Source organism: Hordeum vulgare, chromosome 5H, assembly GCF_904849725.1.
Source record: "Hordeum vulgare subsp. vulgare chromosome 5H, MorexV3_pseudomolecules_assembly, whole genome shotgun sequence".
NCBI classification, from domain to species: Eukaryota; Viridiplantae; Streptophyta; class Magnoliopsida; order Poales; family Poaceae; genus Hordeum; species Hordeum vulgare.
Window position 1 is genome coordinate 520,220,542 of NC_058522.1, and position 22,756 is coordinate 520,243,297.

General features: G+C 43.9%; 1 protein-coding gene across 1 annotated transcript; it reads left to right on the forward strand.

The window, feature by feature from the left end:
• The first annotated feature begins 7,344 nt into the window (after nt 1-7,344).
• Nucleotides 7,345-8,293, forward strand: LOC123398181. Its single transcript, XM_045092675.1, has one exon. It carries the CDS (start codon nt 7,556-7,558, stop codon nt 8,153-8,155), a length of 600 nt encoding a protein of 199 aa, XP_044948610.1. The 5' UTR covers nt 7,345-7,555; the 3' UTR covers nt 8,156-8,293.
• The last annotated feature ends 14,463 nt before the right edge of the window (nt 8,294-22,756 follow it).

The window sequence follows — 22,756 nt, forward strand, 5'->3', positions numbered from 1 at the left end:
TGAAGCAGACAACATCCAGGTTACAGCTCACACAAACTACCAGCAACTAACAGAACTAAAAACCCTCAAAGCAGGCATAACAGAAGGAAATGTCCTGGGAATTGGGCTTAGAACAAACCAACTCGCTACAAAACAAGTTCAACCAAGCATTCTTGGGCTGGACCGACAGCAACAAACTGATTTTTTATTTATTACAGAATATGGAAAGATCGATCAGATGCTTATATCCACGCTATCCGCAAGAGCTCCCCCGGTGTTTGTCTAGCAGTAGAATGAACCGCTTGCGTCCGTTTGTGCAGTGTCGCAGATTACCAACCGTTGCTGCAAAATCCCTTTTAGCTTGGCAAGGCCGCAGCCCAGACCTCTTCATGTGGGTCCCTGAAAACAAAATTCATTTCTCAATCTTCATATACTCCATAAGGAGGCAGCAATTACCAAATTAAGCACATGTTTCTTTTTGTTCAATTTTCACAAGAAGAGATATCATTAAAACATTATATTCTACGAATACCAAAAAATTCAGATATGTCTGACCAAATACTACCAACATTGATACATTCAAAGTACAGGTGTTGCACAGATTCAGCTTCATTGCAAAACAAACAGGTTATATCATCCACTGTTTTCCTCTTAGCTACATTATCTCTAGTTAGGATCTTGTTGTATAGACACAATCACAAAAACACATGAATATTTTGAGGGCATAAAGTTTTCCATAAAGTATCTCCAAAAGGAGAAATCACTTCACCAAAGTTGATGCACTTGTAAAAGGATTTCACTGAATATATGCCATTAGACTCAAGGAGCCAAACAGGTATATCAAGGGAGTCTGACAAGGGGAAGTTTTTAATGTGATCAATAAGTTTTTTCCAGCTTGCCATAACCCTGTGATCCACACATCTCTTAAAAGAGAGTCTAAGATTAGACCCATCCCAGACCTGGGACACAGAGCATTCTTGCTGGTTGCAAATTTCAAATAGCCCCCAAAAACTGACTTTGAGGGAACAATCCCCAACTCAAGTGTCATGTCAAAAACTAATATTATCATCATTACCAATTTTTCAGTAATAAAAGTTGCTGGCAGCTTGTAATGCCCAAGAGACACTCTTCCAAAAGGGAGAACCTATTTGTTGTCTGGACCAGAATATATTTGGGCTATACACATTATATTTATAAGCAATTAACTTCAAATCACTATTGTTATTATTAAATAATTTCTTTCCCCAAGAGGCTAGAAGAGCCATATTATATTCCCTCACATTGGGTATCCCCAAACCTCCAAATTCTTTTTTCCTGGACACCAAACACCAATGGGCTAAATGGTATTTATGTTGGTCTCCCATATTACCCCATAGAAAGTGTGCCATCTGGGAATTAATAGCATTAATAGCCCATTTGGAAAATTTCATCACTGCCATCAGATAAGCAGGGATGCTTACAATGCAAGCACAAAGCATAATTATCTTGCCTTTATAAGTCAAGTATCTACCCAGCCTGTCAGAAATACTTTTAACAATTCTGTCAATTAATGGCTGCAAATCATCCCTCTTTAATTTGTCATAATGCAGAGACACTCCCAGATATTTAATTGGAAACGAACCTAGGTTACAACAAAAAATATGGGCAAAGAAGTTAGCCCTCTCTTCATCTACATTGATAGTGATGAGGTCACTTTTATGAAAATTGATTTTCATACCCGAGAGACTTTCAAAGCAGGATAGAATCCACTTGAAATTCTTTGTCTTCTCCTGTGATTCCTCTAGAAAGAGGAGAGTATCATCCGCATATTGAAGGCTAATTATGCCACCTGGTATGACATTTGTTAGCAGTCCCGAAATCAATCCATGGCTGGAGTAGAATAGAAGTGGGGATATAGGGTCCCCCTGTTTAAGACCTTTCCCACCTACAAAGCAGGGCCTAGTAATGTCATTAATTCGTACACTGAAAGTGTCTTGAAACAGCAAACTCTTGATCCAGGATATCCACTTGGGGCCAAAACCCCTGGACTCAAGCATCTCAAACAAGAAATCCCAGCTAACTCGGTCGTACGCTTTTTCATAGTCAAGTTTGAGCACAAGCCCTGGGTGTTAGATTTCTTCACCTCATGAATCACTTTCACTAGTAGGAAAAAGCTTATAGGTAGGAGCCTAGTAGTAGCGCTGGAATATAGCACGCGCTGCTGCTACTTAGCAGTAGCGCTGGATACATAAAGCGCTACTACTAGGATCTGTAGCAGTAGCGCTGGATATATTTCCAGCGCTACTGCTAAAGGAGGCCCAACGAGGCCACCGACGGTAGCATTAGTAGCAGCGCGCGCTTGTGTAAAGCGCTACTGCTAAGTTTAATAGCAGTAGCGCTGGCCTGAAACCAGCGCTACTGCTAAGTCTATCTTCTCCAACTTATCCAACCGTCCGTCCCTCCTAATCCCCTCTCCACTCTCACTCTCCCCTGCACCCCCATCGTCCGCCGCCTCCTCCTCCCTCCTCTTCCTCTCTTCTCCCTCCTCCCACCGCCCTCCTCCCCCTCCGCGCCCCTACCTCCTCCTTTGGCCGCCCCCTCCTTTAGTAAGTGTTTAATAGAAATAGTTTATTTAGTAAGTGTTTAATAGAAATAGTTTAATCGGTAAGGGAGTGTCCAACATATATGAGAGAAGAAGAATGCCGACTATTGTCGTGGGGGTTGCTTCTCCTCCTTCTCCTTGTGCTAGATATTTGTTATGCACTAGGGGAAGTAGGAGTAGCGACCATCATCGACGGTCGAAAAATCGGTGAGGGAGTGTCCACCATATATGAGAGAAGGAGAATGCCGACTGTTGTCGTGTGGGTTGCTTCTCCTCCTTCTCCTTGTGCTAGATATTTGTTATGCACTAGGGGAAGTAGGAGTAGCGACCATCATCGACGGTCGAAAAATCGGTGAGGGACTGTCCACCATGTTGCCGTTGCATATTGAGTAATAGTGACCTGTCATATAAGTTTCCTTGTAGTTGCCTCCAGTTCTACATCGACATCTGGGTCGATGTGCAGACGCCTCCAGTTCTACCATTATGTGAGTTCCTCAACCATATTTATTAAATAATTTATATTGTTTATTTAAAAATAGTTGACAACTAATTTCTATTGACAACTTATTTCTATTCAAGCAAACATGTCCAACGCTTGGTATACATCACCTACTACTGTTCCTAGGCTGAACTAAAGTGCGAGGAGATAGGTCATTATGTTTCATGGCTTGAGGATCTTGATACCGTTAAGACATGTTATTTCCTGGACTTCGAGATATTAGTACTCAAAATGTGCGACCACTAGTGTGCTTATTAAACTACGGCCACATCTATTTAGAAAAGATGGTAGGATTTTTACTATTTGTCCTCAGTGCATCTTTTGCATAAATTAGTTTTTAAGCTAAACTTCATTGCTAAGTATTTTACATCTATGTATTGAACAGGGACTCCCGATGAGTGTTGTTCCTCGTTGGATCGAGTCTAAAGGTCGCATGATAATGGTTAGCTTACGGCTAAGATATCCTTTATTGCACACGAGTGCATTCATCATTTCTCGAAGCGAGCAAGTCTTAATAGTCAAAGACTGGAGCAAAATTGTGAAGGATCGCAGTAGAGAAGTACTAGGTAGAATATGATGTGTGAGAATATGATCGCAGTATAGAAGCGAGCAAGTCTTAATAGTCAAAGTCTTACGTCCAAGATATCATTTATTGCACACTATTGTATGTCTATGATATGTGAGAATAGTGTATGTCTAATATGATGTGATGAAACTATTGTATAGAATATGTATAAATACATCACAAATAGTAGATGGTGCAAATCTGCGAAAGCAGTAAAAGTTAACAGTAGCGCTGGTAATACTTACGAGTAGCGCGGCTTAGCAGCAGCCCGCCATATGAACAAGCGCTACTACTATAGTTATCAGTAGCGCTGGACAGGGAAGCGCTACTGCTAACACTACTTACCAGTAGCGCTGCCCGTACCAGCACTACTACTAGTGTTTAGCTGTAGCGTGATAGCAGTAGCGCTTGGCCCAGAGCTACTGCTATGCATATTTCCAGCGCTACTACTAGGGTTTTCCCTAGTAGTGTTCGTGGGCTAGCACCACACTCTCGAGGATATACCTCCCTTTGATAAACACAGTTTGATTCGGGGAGATTAATGTATTGCTAATAGGAGACAACCTATTAGTAAGTGCCTTGGAAAAAATATTAACAACACAATTACTAAGGCTGACAGGTTTGAATTTCTTCATAGTTTTGGCATCAGGTTCTTTCGGTATTAAGATGATCAAAGCAAAGTTGAGTCTATGTATCTCTAATTTACCTTCCTCAAAATCTCTCACCATTGCCATGAAATCTGACCTGATCAGATCCCAAAAGGTCTGGTAAAAAAGAAAAGAAAGGCCATCTGGGCCAGGGGCACCAGCATATGAACCAAAAATGGCCTCTTTAATTTCCACCTCCGATAGGTTCTTTTGGAGATTCTCATTCTCAGTCTCAATAATCAATTCATCCCCCTCCCAAAAGGAAGGCCCAAGATGAATATTATGTCTCTCTTCATGGCCAAACAATCCTTTGTAGAAGGATGTCGCCACACCCAACATTTCCTCAGTAGTGTAAACAGGGCCATGGTCTCCAATTAATTCAGAAAAATGATTCTTACGGTGCCTATGATTAGCTAAAACATGAAAATAAGTGTTATTCTTATCACCATCTTTAATTCTGCGGTCTCTTGATCTCTCCCACAAGGCAGTCTCTTCCTTTATCATAATGCTTTCTAACTCATTCTTGATATCTCTCATACGTGCCTTGTCCTCATCCGTAACACGGTCAGTTTCTGCAAAGATATCTAAGATGTCAAATTCCTGAACTAGGTCCCTCTTCTTCTTCTTGATGGCTGCTTCGATATTCGCATTCCAGCCTTTAATCTTCTTCCTAAGACGTTTAGATTTAGCAATCCAAACATCGATGGCATCCCTACCCAAAACTGGGGTATTCCACACAGTCTCCACTAAATTTTTAAAGTCAGGTTGTTCTAACCACCATTTCTCAAATCTAAACATTTCCGGAGATGTAATTCTCCAAGCCATAGTATCAAGCAAGAGGGGGGTATGGTCACTTCCAATTCCGGGAAGAGTGCTCAGCACCGATAATGGAAATAAGGCATCCCAAGAAGGGGAAACAAAAACTCTATCAATGGTGGCGAAAATGGGGTTTTCCTGATTGTTGCACCAAGTATATTTCTTATTAGCAATACTAATCTCCATCAATCCCCACTTATTAATCCAATCATTGAAAAGGAAAGTAACAGAATGATTCACATTACCACTACTCTTATCAGAGTCAGACTTAATAAGATTAAAATCATCGCCCAAAATAATGGCATAAGAAGCACTACTCATCACCTCATGCAACTCCGCAATAAACTCCATCTTATGCTCATTGTATGACGTACTATAAATCGCAACAAATTGCCAAATAGACTTCTCAGTCTTGTTCCTAACCGTAGCAGTCACACAAAACTCTCTATTGACAAAGTCAATAATCTCATACATATCACTATTCATGCCCACAATGACACCACCAACTGTTCTCTGGGCAGCCAGTTGATGCCAAATATAGTTCTTATTACCAGCAATACTATTCAAGGTGTTATTATCAATGTTCTCTTTCTTGGTTTCAAAGAAACCAACAAAGTCCACTGATTTTACTCTAAGGAACTCCTGCAGGCGCTGAATTTTACCAGGTTGACCTAGCCCTCTAATATTCCAGGAGGCTCCTACATGAAATTTTAAAAGGGTGGGATAGGCTACAAAGCCTTCTAGATTGTCTCAGGTTTGGGCAGAAACTACCTAGATCAGCAGCGCCATCTGATCTGGTGGTATCATCACCCTTACCCAGGGAAGAACCCCCTCCATATTATGTGTAGGAGTGTATAAATTGTCAGGTAGAACAGTTTCAGGGTTAGCATCAGCAAATTCCAGACATCTAAGGCTTTCTCTAAGGACTAAATCATGAATAATATCATTTTGTTCCACACAATTATTACCCACACACAAATCAATTTTAGACACCTGGTCAGCAAGCATTTTTTGCATCAGTAGTAACAAAAGATTTACCTTGGAAGGAAGCAGGAATTTCCAGGTTCTTCTTTTGCAAATATGCAGTAGCTTTCTCCATGATTTTAATGTTGCCATGCTGCCTTGTAGTAGGCCTGGTATGCTGATTTTAATGTGGCCATGATTTTAAGTATGCAGTATGCTGTTGCGCTTTTCTATTTTTGTTGACTCCCGTTTCCTGCACCACTCCATAGCATAGCCATTTTACCTTTTTTTTGTGTGTGTAAATTTCCACCATAATAAATACTGAATGTTGCCTCCTTTTCTCAAGAGAAAAATATCTGGTCTGAATCATGACATAGGTTTAGCTGGTTCTGATGTACTACAGGTATGTGATGTAAAAAGCATACAAGGAACACCTGCCTTGTAAGCTGAATGATAAACTGAATCCAACTTATAGAAGGATGGCAGCTAACAACTGGATTAAAGTCGGTTTGTTTGTGATCTAATCATGCTGGGGGTATGGAGTCTAGAGGGAATGCAGCATGTCAGGTGACCAAGTGCTCTACACAATCAGCTTCTTTGGAGATGAACTCTGGCTGCCAGACAAAGCTGGGGTTCACCAAGACAGCCATCCAGGCAAAATTAGACTCTGTTTTACTTTGTACTCCCTCCGTCCCAAAATAAGTGCCGTTGATTTGGTACAACTTTGTGCCAAATCAACGGCACTTATTTTGAGACGGAGGGAAGCAGGTCTTCTCCCCGCCTTCTGCGTGCATAGTTAATTTGTTCAGAGATCAGTCTCAAGTCTGAATTTCAGAAAAATAATTCCCCTGTAAGATGGAGTGGGTTCTCTTTGATCCTTCGATGTTTGCAGAATTCTTCATTTTGCATGATGAAATCAGGGGTGGTGGTGATATTGATGTGAAGCACCTGCCGAAGACGCCGACGCCACCTTGGTTTGGCCGAAAGTTGACTGATTCACTTACAGAAGGTAAGATCAAGATAGTCCCTGGTCGGTACTGAGATTTCTTTTGGACCTCTATATATGCCTATGACATGCCATGTTTAATCCTCCAGGCTAGATTGTGGACATGTTTTTTCTTAATTCCATTAGCAGGAATCAGCTTTTTCACATGTGTAGTTTGCCTGGTGACCTGTGTGTCTTATGGCCGATTTTCTCATTCTTATCCTGATGATTAAATAGTTTCGTAAATGCATGAAAATGACCTGATCTACAAGCACCTTATTTATATGCCATGTTTCTCCAGGATTTGTTCATCTACCAGATTAAAGTAGGCCCGCTGCCTCCACTATACTCCAGGACAGTAGACATCAGCACACACAAGCAGGTAGTTAGAATTAGTTGGAACCAGAAGAAGCTGATAGAGCCTTGCATTGCCATCTTCTGCAGCTAGCCCACTGCTACTTATTAGAGTTGCAAGAAGATCAGAAGCGACATAGAGAGTAAGCTGAACGAAGAAGCTGCCATGAGCTACTGGGGAAGTTCAGGTAGCTCACCGGCATGGGGGGCGCCCGCCCGCCACGGGCCGTCTCCGATGGTGCCCCTCATGGTGGTGCTGGCCCTGGGGTGGGTCATCTACAACGAGACCCTGCTGGAGTGGTACGAGCAGGTGACCGAGGTGCGGGACACCGTGACCGACAATGCCATGTTCTTCATCCTCACCGCCGGGCTCCTGCTGCTCGCCGTCGTCCTCCTCAGCAACCAGATGGAGGTGGTCCTGGTGCCGGCGGTGCTGGTGCTGGTCATGCTCTTGATCCAGAACATCGTTTTTGCCACGCTCCTGTTGCTGCTGGCGGCGTACCTGGCCGGAATTTACTACTACCCGCCTCACCAGGGCTATGGTAATGGCGGTGGCGGCCTCACCGGGGCCGGGGTTGGGGGTGACTGGACAGGCTGGGGCTGCGGGCTGGGGTTCTACATGCTGCTGCTGCTCTGCCTGGTGCTGTGCGCCATGTTTTCAGAGGAGGGCGGCAGCTGGTGGATCCCAGGCGTGCTGCTGGCTGCGTGCCTGCTCTGCCTCAACCTCTTCTCTGGTGGCAAAGTCTTGGGCCAGGAATACTTTTGACTCTTCTGTTCTTCGGGACAGAGCTTAGTTATGGTTGTTTCCTAGCATTATTACCAGAATGAGAATGGTACAAGGAACATAACTGGTACATGTGATAGATATTAACCTACTATTCTCTCCATTTCTAAATATAAGACCTTTTAGAGATTTTACTATAAACTACATACAAAGCAAAATGAGTAAATTTACACTTTAAAATATGTCTATATACATCCGTATGTAATTTATAGTGAAATCTTTAAAATGTTTTTTACGCCCTTCGTCTTAAAATAAATGTCGCAAATTTAATATTAAAACAGCGACACTTATTTTAAGACGGATGAAGTAGTATTTACGAACGGAGGGAGTATGTGTGTGTGGATGATCAGCGAGACTTCTTCGGCTTTGTAAATTTAATTTTCTGAATCCGTCAAGTTATTCTGTGACGTGAAGGCGTGTACTGTACTGGTTTTTATCGGTTGTCAGTACAAACTGCAGACAGTTCAGTATACTCCCTTTGTAAACTTTTAGAAGATGTTTTAAGTCATTAAAGTAGTGACTAAAATGCGAACATCCAATTCTGAGTCCGGATTCATCTACACCCGGTGAATAATTAATTAAAAAATTATTTAAGATGGGGAAACGCCTTGTTCATCATGAACACGAAACACACACACCAAAGAGGAATGATGTAAGATGGAGTTTGAGTGAGGCGTTTTGGCTCTTGGCTTTCATGAAGGTCTTTCTTTGAAAAAAAAAATCAACAATTAAAAAAATTTAGCTTCAAAAGAATCTTAAAAAAATTGTACAAATAAACAAGGATATTATGCGTATGTGTGTAAATTTTTAAGATGAAATACTTTAAAATACGATATGTAAAGAAGGACAATTTCATAGCTGGAAGAATGAATAGTGTCATGTGTTAAAAAGTCTCTGATTTGTTTTTTTGCATAGTCCTTATTTCAGCGTACTTTCTCCTGAAAATTTACACACTTGTGTATTATGCCTCCAAGTACATCTATAATTTTTTTCAGATTTTTTTTGAAATGTAAAAACACAAATTTGGATGATTTTTTTCTTCAAAAAACGGCCTCACTCGAGCTCGGCCTCCAAAGGGATTTTCGTGTAAGATGGGGAAATTTATAGTACCTTCATCCGTGAAGATATTTCCTCTGTACCTAAATAATTATAGTTGGAAAGAACTAGACTACTTCTTTCCAACTACAGTTATTTAGGTAGAGAGGAAGTAGAACTGAAATAGCAATCTCAACATGATTTGGCAAATCTATCTGCACTTGAAGTTTGCTCACCCTCAAGGATAATCGATTTGGACCATCGTTGCACTTTGTGTAAGGCTCTACGAAGAAGGGATGTCACGGGGGCTAGCACTTGCCGAGGATAACTGTAGAACCGGTATTGTTCATGTATTTTTGTGGAGATTACTGTTTACGAATCCCTGTGTTAGTTCATGGTTTAGGGAATCTGGGGAAGGGATGTCAGGTATTAGCTTCCCCTGACTTCCCTCCCAATGCGAGAGGATCTGAATCCACCAAGTACACACTCTATCTAAGAGCATTTCTAGTCCTTCTCTCATCCTTTAATCCTCTATAAACTTGTCCTTTAATCTTCTAAAATTTGAGAGAATAAAATTTTGTGCACCTAGCCTTTTTCCTAGACTTAATCCCTTCGATCAAACTCGACCCACATGTAAGCCTCTCGTCATCATCTTCCTTCCTCTTCTTCCCTTCATACGGCCAACATCGACTTCTTGCGAGTAGCTGACGTCCATGAGCTAGCATGGGCCTAGGATAGATGATCCTCAAAAATAATTTGACACAGGCTTACCAAACATGAAGTATGCATGCGAGAAAGTAGAGGAAATTCGTCCTCCACCAGCCTCGATTTGGAATGGCATGATTCATCAGAATATATGATGGCAGTTGTCAACGAAAGTGTTTTCCTTTACGTGATGTTTTCCCTCCGTACTTGTGTGGGTGCACTAAAGGATGGGTCTTTTAGTATCCTGACTATTGCACAGACGACAACATCCTCCTGTGCGGCAAACCTTACCGAGGAGACAATACGCTCAAGACAACACTAGGAGAAGATCAAGCCACCGGCAAGCTTGCCTTGCTGGCAAGAGAAGACCCGACAAGCTCCGTGCCCGACAAGAGCCCACCACCAAGCCACTACTCCACCTCACCGGGCTGATTGTCATCCATGAGTGAGGTGTCGAGCGGGTAGGCTGTTAAGTAGGGTCTGTCGGGGCACGTGCCATCTCCAAAGAATTAACTCAACTTTAATGACACCCGTCCTAATGGTGTGGCGGAAGAAGAAGAGGTAGATGGGCGAATGACACAGAAGGAGACATCATCCTTTCCGGGGAGTGAAGTCACCACGACACCTCACAACGTATTTAATGCATCTGTCCTAATCCGTGAGGGTTAGGTATTTGCCACTTTAGCTATGTAGTAGTTTGACTACTATTGTAGCTACTATTTACCCTTGTGTAATTACCATATTAGCGAGTGTGGTAACCCCTTTGCCTATAAAAAGAGGTCCATGGCTAACTTTACAAGGGTTGATACCCTACCCATTTACACGAGTAGCAACACTTCCAAGCTTCTTCTTGGCAAGCTTGCGCTCCTTGAAACTAGGGTATACTCATAATGCACAAAGCACACAGGACGTAGGGATTACACCTCAGGGTGGCCCAAACATGTCTAAACTTTGTGTTTTGTTGGTGTTGCTCTTTGTGCACGTAGATCCCCACAACAGAACCGCAAAGGGGCCTTGCCGATCCCATAGATTGTAGTACCTCGACATCTTTGACGCGCCATGCATGGGGATTGCGTGTGTGAACCTACACGAGCTTCTGCGCCTTCATCAAAATCTTCATCGACACCCATGGAATCGAAGAAGGACAAGGGCATGTTGACGACCGCCCCATCCGTGTCCAAGCTGCCTTCGCAGATGGCTACATGCGACAACGGCGGAGGCGAACATCACTCTCACCACACCGATGAGCGCAACCATCACACTACTAGGAGTTCTGCGAACCGCGACCACGACCTCGGTGTCGTGACAAGTAGAGATGCCCCGACGAAGTCCAAGGACGATGCCACGACGAAGCACCCGTTGCATCCTTTGTAGGACAACCACAACAAGCACTCGAGGAATGACGATGATCCCGGGTGGCATGCAGACAAGACCCCTATGCACCACTCTCAGGATGCATAGGGCCAACCTCATCGCCAACCTCCTCACGAGAACATGCAGCGAACGTCGAGGCAGGATGGCATTCGTTCTGACTCCTTCAAAAGTGAGAGCGCCACCCACGCCTCATATCACGCCATGCCAAAAACTAAGGAGGAAGCTTTGGCGTAAGCCCAACTGTTGTTGGACTTCCCCCCAGTGCTAGAGAAGATGGAGGAATGAAGGGCCACCATCCAAATCTTGACGAGCTTCGCCAACCACGACAAACCAGGGGAAGCAGGGCCCTCACAAGCGCATCACATGGCGCCGACAAAGCCTGCTGCTTGGTGCAGAAATACAAGATGCTCATTGAATGATAAGAAATTCATGCTCACTTATACAACACAACTCCAGATTTTATTCAAGTCAAGGAATATTTTTTAGCTTATTTTCCTAGATGAAACGGAATATTGCTGGTGAAGCGCCCACCATACAATCCACCCATAGAAAAAACGACAGCCAACTCGTTGGACCGACAAGTAGGACAAAATGTCCATGGCATCGTTGGGACCGCGTCAACAACATGACCAACGCCAAGTCCTGCAAGACCGGCGAAAGGAGGATGTCCGCACCACCATCGAGTGATGGCGGGAGGCACGCCGCCAGTGAAATGGCCGTGCGGAGCCAGATGTTGACAAGCCTGCGCCAGCGGTGCCCGACAGGCTACCTTACGAGATTGGTTACCCGATATTTACTCATGAGTTGCAGCAAGTCCACTGGCCCTCCATCAAGACATTCAAGCATGACTTGCCGGAAAAGTATGACGAAAAGATCAACCCGTGAGAGTTCCTTAGCATCTACACCATTGAGGTGCAGGCTGTTGAGGGACGCGACGAGAAGGTATTTGCCAACTACTTTCCATTGGCTCTCACGCCCAACATGATGAGTTGGTTGATGAATTTGCCGGAGGGCTCCATCTCCTCCTGGGAGGACACCTATGGAACCAGTTTGTTGGTGCATACCATGGGGGCCTCAAGCTTCTCAGACAACCCAACGATCTACATGTGCTTCCCTAGAGGGATGGAGAATCCCTCCGCATACATGTTCAATGATTCATCCATGTACAACACAACATCCCCGACATCCATCCTGCCATAGTGATTACTGTGTTCCACATGAACATGCGCAACAGGCGGATGTGTGAGGAGATGAGGAAGGTGCGCAATATCATCGAGCTTTATGCTTTGTCAAGTAAGTGTGCACATGCTGAAGAAGAAAGAACACTTCTCGGAGATGATGCTGGCGCGTAGGTCGACTCCGACGATGAAGATGCATCCACCTCCAAGAAGAAAGGTCGGAAGCGCAATCGCAAGCAAGGCAGTAATGCCCGTCGAAGGCTTCGGGAACTCCAACACCGACAAGAAAGAGAGTTCTGGCAAGGAGGCTGTCGGGTGCTCAAGCGACGCCGAGGTCGCGACAGGCGAGAAGGCTGATGGGCCATACTGCAAGATCCACCACACCAAGGGCCATGACATCAACGAGTTTCGACAAGTCGAGCATCTTGCCGAAAAGCAGAAGCAAGAATATAAGAAGCATGACAAGGAGAAGGGCCAATATGGTGTCGATGGTTCCTACAAGAAGAACAATGGCGGCCATGGTGGTCGCCGTGGCAAGGCCAAGCAGCAGAAGGAAAAGCCTGCTAGAGGCCAAGAAAAGAAATCAGATGATGAATGTGATGATGATGACGAGGATGAAGAAGGAACTGATGGCCAGGAGTTCCAGAAGGCGGTAGACGCCTTGTGCATGATGGAGGCACATCTTTGCACTCCTCTCACCGACAACTCAAGCAATGGCCCATGAGATCAATGCAGCAAAACCGTCAGCAGAGGCAGAGAAGCCCCTCAAGTGGTCCAACACACTCATCATCTTCGACGCTGGGGACCACTCTGACCGAACTACTGCCGGCGGGTGTGTGCCATTGTTGGTTTGACCAACAGTCCACAACCTCCACATGACGAAGTTGCTCATAGGCAGTGGGGCCGGCTTAAACCTGATCTCACCTGATGTCATCAAGAGTTTGCAGATCCCTGACACAGATATAATCCAATGGGGACATTCCAAGGGGTCAACCCTGGAATATGCCAACCGAAAGGAAAGATTACTATGTCGGTGACGTTTGGCAACAAGCACAACTTTAGGAGAAGATTGTATTTGATGTCTCCAAGATACCGCTACCTTAGAATGGAATCTTGGGCCATCCGACACTAGCGAAGTTCATGTGGAATCACACCACGCTTTCAACACCTTGAAGATGCCATGGCCGATGAGCATCATCACCGTCCCCACCGACAACAAAAGTGTAGTCCTCTATGTCGACAACCTATACCGGGAGGCAGTTCCAGCGTCCACCGACAAGGCTCTGGCTCCTGCCGGCAAAGCTCCCGGGGGAAGAAGAACAAGAGTTCCAACAAGATTCATGGCAATGACCCCGGGAAGCTCACCACAGAGTGTAGCACGCTCGCTGAGGACTTGCTGGAGAGCTCTGCCACCAAGAGCAAGAAAAGCAAAGTGGTGGTCCCCAAGATGAAGCAGGTGGCGGCCTCCAAGACGAAGCAGGTGGCGCATAGGAAGATGACAAGGGTGACATTTTCACCATAAGTGCCACCCTTAATAGCAAATAGGAAAACATGCTCATCTCCTTCATGAAGACGAATGCTGATGTGTTTGCCTTGCAACCATCTAACATCCCCGATGTTCCCATGTAGGTGGTTGATCATCACCTTGCCATCTGTACTCACGCACGCCCCGTCAAGCACAAGGTTAGGAAGCAAGCTCTTGGGCGGTAAGAGTTCATTGCTGAAGACATTAAAAGGCCAGAAGCAGTAGATTTGATTAGAGGTGTGATCCACCCCACATGGTTAGCAAATCCAGTGGTATGGGGAAGGCAAAGGGAAAGTGGAGGCTTTGTATCGATTTCACTGATATAATTAAAGCTTTTCCAAAAGACCCCTTTGAAAGCACAATTGTTCCCTGAGGTGGTTTTGGTAATTAATCACAACATATGTATGATTGAACTAATGATCTTATCCAGGTATATTTCAGAAAATTTCAAATGCATTGGCTAAAGGATTGTGAGGAGAAACCCCTTGATGCAAGGAAAGGAATAGGATTGGCTCAAGCTTCAAGCAAGAGGACTCTACATTTTACATTTGTGTGAAATCACTTTTTGAGTCCATAGGAAAGCCAATACTATTAAAAGTGGGTGAGGTGTTATGATGAATTGGTTGCTCAAGTGCTTAGAGATAGCTGATACGTCTCCATCGTATCTACTATTCCAAACTCTTTTGCCCTTTTTTTGGACTCTAATTTGCATGATTTGAATGGAACTAACCCGGACTAACGCTGTTTTCAGCAGAATTGCCATGGTGTTGTTTTTGCACAGAAATAAAAGTTCTCGGAATGACCTGGAAATTTACGAGGATTATTTGTGGAATATATAAAAAATACTGGCGCAAGAATCAACCGGAGGCATGGAGCGAGGATCCCACAAGCCCAGGAGGCGCGGCCCCCCTGGCCGCGCCTAGCAGGCTTGTGAGGCCCTCGGGGCTCCGCCGCCTCCAACTCTGGCTCTATTTAGTCCCTTCGTCCGGAAAAAAATCAAGGAGGAGAGTTCATCGCGTTTTACGATATGGAGGCACCACCACCACCCGTTCTTCCTCTGGAGGGCAGATCCGGAGTCCGTTCTGGGCTCCGGAGAGGGGAGATCGTCACCGTCGTCATCACCAACCTTCCTTCATCGCCAATTCCATGATGCTCTTCACCGTTCGTGAGTAATCTCATCGTAGGCTTGCTGGACGGTGATGGGTTGGATGAGATCTATCATGTAATCGAGTTAGTTTTGATGGGGATTGATCCCTAGTATCCACTATGTTCTGAGATTGATGTTGCTACTACTTTGCCATGCTTAATGCTTGTCACTAGGGCCCGAGTGCCATGATTTCAGATCTGAACCTATTATGTTCTCGTCAATATATGTGTGTTCTAGATCCTATCTTGCAAGTTGTAGTCACCTACTATGTGTTATGACCCGGCAACCCCGGAGTGACAATAGTCGGAACCACTCCCGGAGATGACCATAGTATGAGGAGTTCATGTATTCACTAAGTGCTAATGCTTTGTTCCGGTTCTCTATTAAAAGGAGAACCTTAATATCCCATAGTTTCCATTAGGACCCCGCTGCCACGGGAGGGATGGACAATAGATGTCATGCAAGTTCTTTTCGTAAGCACGAATGACTATATACGGAATGCATGCCTACATTACTTTGACGAACTGGAGCTAGTTACATATCTCCCCATGTTATGACTGTTGCATGATGAATGTCATCCGGCATAATTATCCATCACCGATCCAATGCCTACGAGTTTTTCCTACTGGTCCTTGCTACGTTACTTTGCCGCTACTGCTGTCACTGCTGCTACTGTTACTGCTACTGCTGTCACTACTACTGCTGTTACCGTTGCTACTGATGCTATCACACTGCTTTGCTACTGAAACTTTGCTGCAGATACTAAGTCTTTCAGGTGTGGTTGAATTGAAAACTCAACTGCTAATACTCGAGAATATTCTTTTGCTTCCCCTTGTGTCGAATCAACAAATTTGGGTTGAATGCTCTACCCTCGAAAACTGTTGCGATCCCCTATACTTGTGGGTTATCAAGACTATTTTTGGCGCTGTTGCCGGGGAGGCCTAGCTCTATTCTCTGAGTCACTTGGGATTTACGTATGTTGATCACTATGAGGAATCCGAGAGATCCAAAAACTAAAGTCTTGCCCTCAACTACGAGGACATGTAAGGAACTGTCATCTAGCTCTGCACTTGATTCACCTTCAGTTATGAGTAAGTTTGCGACACTGCCTCCTGCTAGAAATTTTGATGTGTCGCGTGTGCTTGATGATGTTACTTCTTCTATCCATGATGCTTGTGATGATGCTTTTCTTGATACTGCTTTGCCACTAGGTGCATTTGTGATAGCCTGGCTTATTAGGGATGATAGACTACTCATATCAATAAGGAATTCCTTCTTTTCCGGGAGCCCATTCGAACAGAACTCCCAGGTTAAGCGTGCTTGGCTTGGAGTAGTTCTAGGATGGGTGACCGATCGAGAAGTTGATCCCGGGTGCACATGAGTGAGGACAAAGTGCGCAGAAAAGACTAGTATTGATATGTGGGGCCAGTCTAGATCCCGCCAGGAGTAATGACCGCCGACGGGTGTGTCCGGGGCGTTACAAGTTTGGTATCAGAGCCGACCCTCGTGGTTACACGGATGTTTGCGGATAGGTGTGCGGTCATGTTGTTCATGACGTTTGTGACCCGTCGTGGCACACGGAATGGTACATGTACTGGACTGGATGCACAGACGTTTGTGCCAAGAGGGAACGGTCCTGTGGCCCGACGAGGACGTCGTTTCCTCTGAGTGGTGGTGTATGTGATAGCCTGGCTTATTAGGGATGATAGACTACTCATCTGTTAGAACTAGCTCTCCTAGATATGAATTGCCTGATATACCTAAGGGTTATGTTATGGATGGAGAGGTAGCTGAGGACTTTATTGCTTGTAAGGATAGCCATGATCTTGAGAAATTACTGCGCAAGTGGAAAGAAAAATCTCTGAACGCTAGGATGAAATATGACCCGAAGTTTGCTACTTCGCCTATCTTTGTGACCGATAAGGATTATGAATTCTCTGTCGATCCTGAGTTAATCACTTTGGTCGAATCTGATCCTTTTCATGGTTATGAGTCTGAAATGGTTGTAGCACATCTTACTAAGTTGCACGATATAGCCACCCTATTCACGAGTGAGGAAAATATCCGCCACTACTATATCCTTAAGTTGTTTCCTTTCTCGCTAAAGGATGATGCTAAGACTTGGTTCACTTCTCTTGCTCCTGGTTGTGTGCGTAGTCCCCAGGATACAATCTACTACTTCTCTGAGAAATATTTTCCTACCCATAAGAAACAAGCTGCCTTGCAGGAAATATATAACTTTGTGCAAGTTGAAGAAGAGAGTCTCCCACAAGCTTGGGGGAGGCTTGTCCAGCTGATGAATGATTTGCCTGATCACCCTCTTGAGAAATATGAAATACTTGATATCTTATATAATGGACTAACCGATGCTTCTAGGGACCACCTAGATAGTTGTGTCGGTTGTGTTTTCAGGGAATGAACTGTGGAACAAGCTAAGATTCTATTGAATAATATCTTGTGCAATGAGAATACTTGGACTATTCCCGAACCACCTCCGAAGTCAACTCCGAAGAAAAGAGGTATCCTATTCCTCGGTCCTGAATATATGCAAGAAGCTAAGAAATCTATGCGAGAGAAAGGCATTAAATCTGAAGATGTCAAAAACCTAGCACCTATCGAAGAGATCCATGGTCTTGATAACCCGACAGAGGCAGTAGAGGTAAATTCTCTTCGTAGATTCAATGAGAGTGATATCCCTTTTGATAAACCTGCTAGCTTATGCCTAGATGAATTTGATAACTTTGTTGCCAAACAAAAAAGTTTCAATGATTATGTTAGCAGACAATTGGAATAGAATGCTCGTATGCTTGGTCATTTAAGTGCTTGTGTGGATAGAAATGTCAATGATCTTAAGCTTTTGAGTAAACATGCCTCTATGGTCATTACTAAAGTAGAACAAGTACTTAAGGCTCAAAATGACTTGCTCAATGAGTTGAATGACAATTTTGTTAAAGTCGTCACTAGAGGCGGTAGAATGACCCAGGAACCTTTGTATCCTGAGGGTCATCCTAAGAGAATTGAACAAGACTCTCAAGGAGTCAGCACCGAGGCACCTAGTCATCTTAGGAAGAAAAAGAAAGATGATAGGAACTTGCATGCTAGCAAACCTGCTGTTGTTACACCCAAGAATCCAAACGATGTCTCTGTTTTTGAGGCCGAAACACAATCTGGTGATGAACATGAGCCTAGTGATAATATCGATATTGGTGTTCATGATGATGCTCAACCTAGCAATGATAAGGATGTGGAGATTGAACCAGCTGATCTTGATAACCCACAACCTAAGAATAGGAGATACGAGAAGAACGACTTCATTGCTAGGAAGCATGGTAAAGAAAGGGAACCATGGGTTCAGAAACCCATGCCCTTTCCTCCCAAACCATCCAAGAAAAAGGATGATGAGGATTTTGAGCGCTTTGTTGAAATGATTAGACCTATCTTTCTCCAAATGCATTTGACAGATATGCTCAAAATGTCTCCTTATGCTAAGTACATGAAGGATATTGTGACTAATAAGAGGAGGATACTTGAGGTTGAGATTTCCACCATGCTCGCTAATTACACCTTCAAGGGTGGAACTCCTAAGAAACTAGGTGATCCCGGAGTGCCCACTATAACTTGCTCCATTAAAGGAAACTACGTTAGAACTGATTTATGCGACCTTGGAGCCGGTGTTAGTGTTATGCCTCTCTCTCTCTTTATCGTAGACTTGAATTGGAGAAGTTGACACCCACTGCAATCTCCTTGCAAATGGCCGACAAATCAACTGCTTTCCCTATCGGCATTTGCGAGGATGTGCCTGTTGTGGTTGCTAACGTTACTATCTTAACAAACTTTGTTATTCTGGATATTCCCGAGGATGATGCCATGGCGGTCATCCTTGGAAGACCCTTTTTAACACTGCAGGGGCTGTTATTGATTGCAACAAAGGCAATGTCACTTTCCATGTCAATGGTAATGAGCATACGGTGCACTTTCCGAAGAAACAATATCGAGTACATTGCATCAATGCTATTGAAAAAACTTCATCGATTCTTATTGGGAGCTTCGAATGCCCTATACCTACTGTTAAGATGAAGTATGATTTTCTTGTTGGGGATATGCACATCCCCATTGAGGTAACCTAGTGACTATTCGAAAAATCTCCGGTTTTATGCGATTCGGAAAAAGTTTGTCAAGGAGACTTGATCAACCTCATTGACAGATTTGTTTTGATGAACATGAGATGGATGAATCTAGGAGTCACAACCCTCTGTTCCAAACCTTTACCTTCGGTTGCTTAGAAGAAAAATGATAGATTTAGCTTTAGTTTCTTCTGTTTTCTGCTTTTTGCGTCTCATAGAAAAGTGTCCCGAAAATAAAAGTTCTTCAAATGTCCTGAAAACCAAGGATGGTTTTTTCTGGAATTTTTCAAAAATTCTGAGACAGAGAGCTAGTTAGGGGGATGCACCAGTGGGCCACAAGCCCAGGAGGCGCGGGCACCCCCTGGCCGCGCCTACCAGGCTTGTGGGGCCCAGATGGCCCCCCTCCACTTATTCCAGCTCCCATCTCCTTCTCCTACCTCCAGAAAAAATAATTCTACAGCTCAAACCCGTGTTCTTGCTCTTCTTGCTGCGATTTTCGATGTCCTTGTGCAAAGCCCCATTCACCAACCTGTTTTGAGGGAATAGTTCCTTGGTATGTGACTCCTCCATTGGTCCAATTAGTTTTTGCTCTAGTGCCTTATTCGCTGCGTATTTTTGCTGCCTTGGTGACCCTGTTCTTGAGATTTGCATGCTAATTTTAGCTGGTCCCAAGTAGTTTTGATGCATGATATGGCCTCTAGGCACTTGTAGGAGTAGTTGCTATGAGTTTTGTTGAGCCTTGTTCACTTTTCCTTTAAGTCACCGAAAATTTCAGAAATTTTCAGATAAAGGAAAAGGAAAAGATGAGGAGGTTCCTAAGAGGCTCTTCAAGCCGTGACCCCAAGGATGATGAAAATGAGAAGAAGAAACCCAAGTATCCGGTCCCCCGAGTTGTAGAAGTTCGAGCGTGCGAGTGTCCAAGCGATGTGTTCTTACGTGCCGCCGGTCTTTATGAGGATTTTTATTACTTGGTGGAGAACGCAGGCCTTACCGCATTCATTGAAGATAAGTGTCCACAATACCTCCTCCTCACTAATATTTTCGTGCAAAGCTTTAATTTCTATCCAAGGAAGAGTCCTCCTATGGTCGAGTTCAAGTTATATGATATCCCCGAGCACATGTCACTTCAGGATTTTTGCAATGTTTGCAAATTACCTTATGTTGGGGATATTCATGAACCTCGTCCACGGGACTTGGAGGCTTTCATTGACACTATTGCTGTAGGAGAGGAGAGAGGAGTATCTTGCGCTAGAGTTGCTAGTATACATTTTCCCATGCTTTGGTATTTCTCTCTATTCATGGGAAAATGTTTGATAGGCCGTGGGAAAGCTGGGGCTCTTAGCTCCCCAGATCTTGCGGTCTTGCACGAAGCTCTTTACAATGATAAAACTTATAGCTTGGGCGCTATAGTGGCTCAACGGTTGAACACGAACCGTGCTAAAGGTGCTGTTTATGGAGGTATCTATGTTACCCGTCTTGCTAGACATTTTGAGATACCTATTAGACTGCACGAGGAAACTATTACTTTGCCTGCTCCTTCTTTGTTCAATCTTTCTAGGATCTATGTTACCCGTCTTGCTAGGATTTTTCTTCCTGAGAGATATCTAGATTATGATAGCATGGTTCGCCATGACTTTCTTGATAAAGATATAAATAAGAGGATGATTTATAACCTGGTATTTAGTCAGGGTACTCGTGAAACTATTACTTTGCCTGCTCCTTCTTTGTTCAATCTTCATCTAGGCATGTACATTATTATGCCCTCGGACATCTACGCATATTGGGGCATAGCACCACCACAGGCGCCCGTGCCCGAGCTACCAGTCGAGTACCAGACACCAGTTTATCAGTGGGAGCCAGAGGAGCTCACCCAGCAGTGGCACCCTCAATACACTCCGGAGTACCCCGGAGACGGTTACTTCCCACCTTGGGAGTAGACCAACTTAGGCCAAAAGCCTAAGCTTGGGGGAGTATGTGTTTCTCACCGACTTTATATTCATGCTTACACTTTCACTTTGATAGTCGGTGTTCACACCTTGCCACTGTACCATCCGTGCTAGTTTATTTCTTTTTCTTGCTTTCTTCTCGTGTGTTTGGTTAGATTGAGAAAACCCAAAAAGATTCCCCGTTCTTCTTTTGCTTGTTGGGAGCTTTCCCGTGTAAATAGTTTTCTTTTTCTTTGGGTCAAGGTAGAAGACCATGGTTACAATGTTTAGTGGCTCTCGCATGCATATCTGTTTATCTGTCAAAGAGCCATATTACTTTGTCTTCTCCTTTGTGTTTGCTTGCAGATTCCAGCTTAGTCCAATGCACGAACACTCTTATTATTGTTCACATCATTCGTTCGTGCAAGTGAAAGGCAATAATGACGATATATGACGAAGTGACTGAGCCTGGAAAAGCTGGTATGAACTCGATCTATTTTGTTTTTGTAAATATGACTAATTCATCGTTCCTAATTCAGCTTTGTTGTGAGAGAAACATGTTTGCAATGACAACTTAGAGATCATAGTTTCTGATGCCAATCTTAACTAGCTAGGAGCTTATAATGGTTTGTCTTGGATGCCAACATGAATTTTGAGATGATTATGATGTAGTATGATAGGATGGTATCCTCCTTTGAATGATTCAAGCGGCTTGACTTGGCGCATGTTTACGCATGTAGTTGAAACAAAATCAACATAGCCTCTATGATATTCATGTTTATGGTGATTTATGTCCTACTCATGCTTGCACTCAATGTTGGTTAATCTCAATGCATATTGATGACTGTTGTCGCTCTCTAGTTGGTCGCTACCGAGTCTTTTGCTAGCCTTCACTTGTACTAAGCGGGAATACTGCTTGTGCATCCACTTCCATAAACCCAAAGTTGTTCCATATGAGTCCACCATACCTACCTATATGCGGTATCTACTTGCCGTTCCAAGTAAATTTGCATGTGCCACTCTCTAAACCTTCAAGAAATAATCTGTTTTGCATGCCCGAACCGCTCATGTGGTGACAAGGGGCGATCGGCATCTTCCATGCTAGGCGTGTTATCCTCGATACGTTTTTATTCACTATCATTCACGATAAAGGGGCTGGTAATTGGAATGCCCAATTCCATGCTCAAATCTAAAAAAATAGCAAACAAAACTCCCCCTGGATTGATGTTTGTATGGATGACACCCGAGTATTCGGCTAGTCATGGAGTGTGATTGATTGGTAGTGGGGGAGTCAAAACTTTACTTTTCTGTTTGGGAACCGCCTATAGCATGTGTAGCATGGAAGATGGTGAAAACTCTTGGTCATTGCGTTGACAATGAAAGCATGCCACCCAAATTATTTATCTCTGTTTTAAAATCTTGAGCTCTGGCACCCCTGCAAATGAATGCTTCCCTCTGCGAAGGGCCTATCTATTTGTGTTTCTGTTGAGTCATCCTCTTCTTTCAAAAGGCACCAATTAGAGAGCACCTCCGTCATTTTTTATGCTTTGCTATTAATTGTTATCGAGTA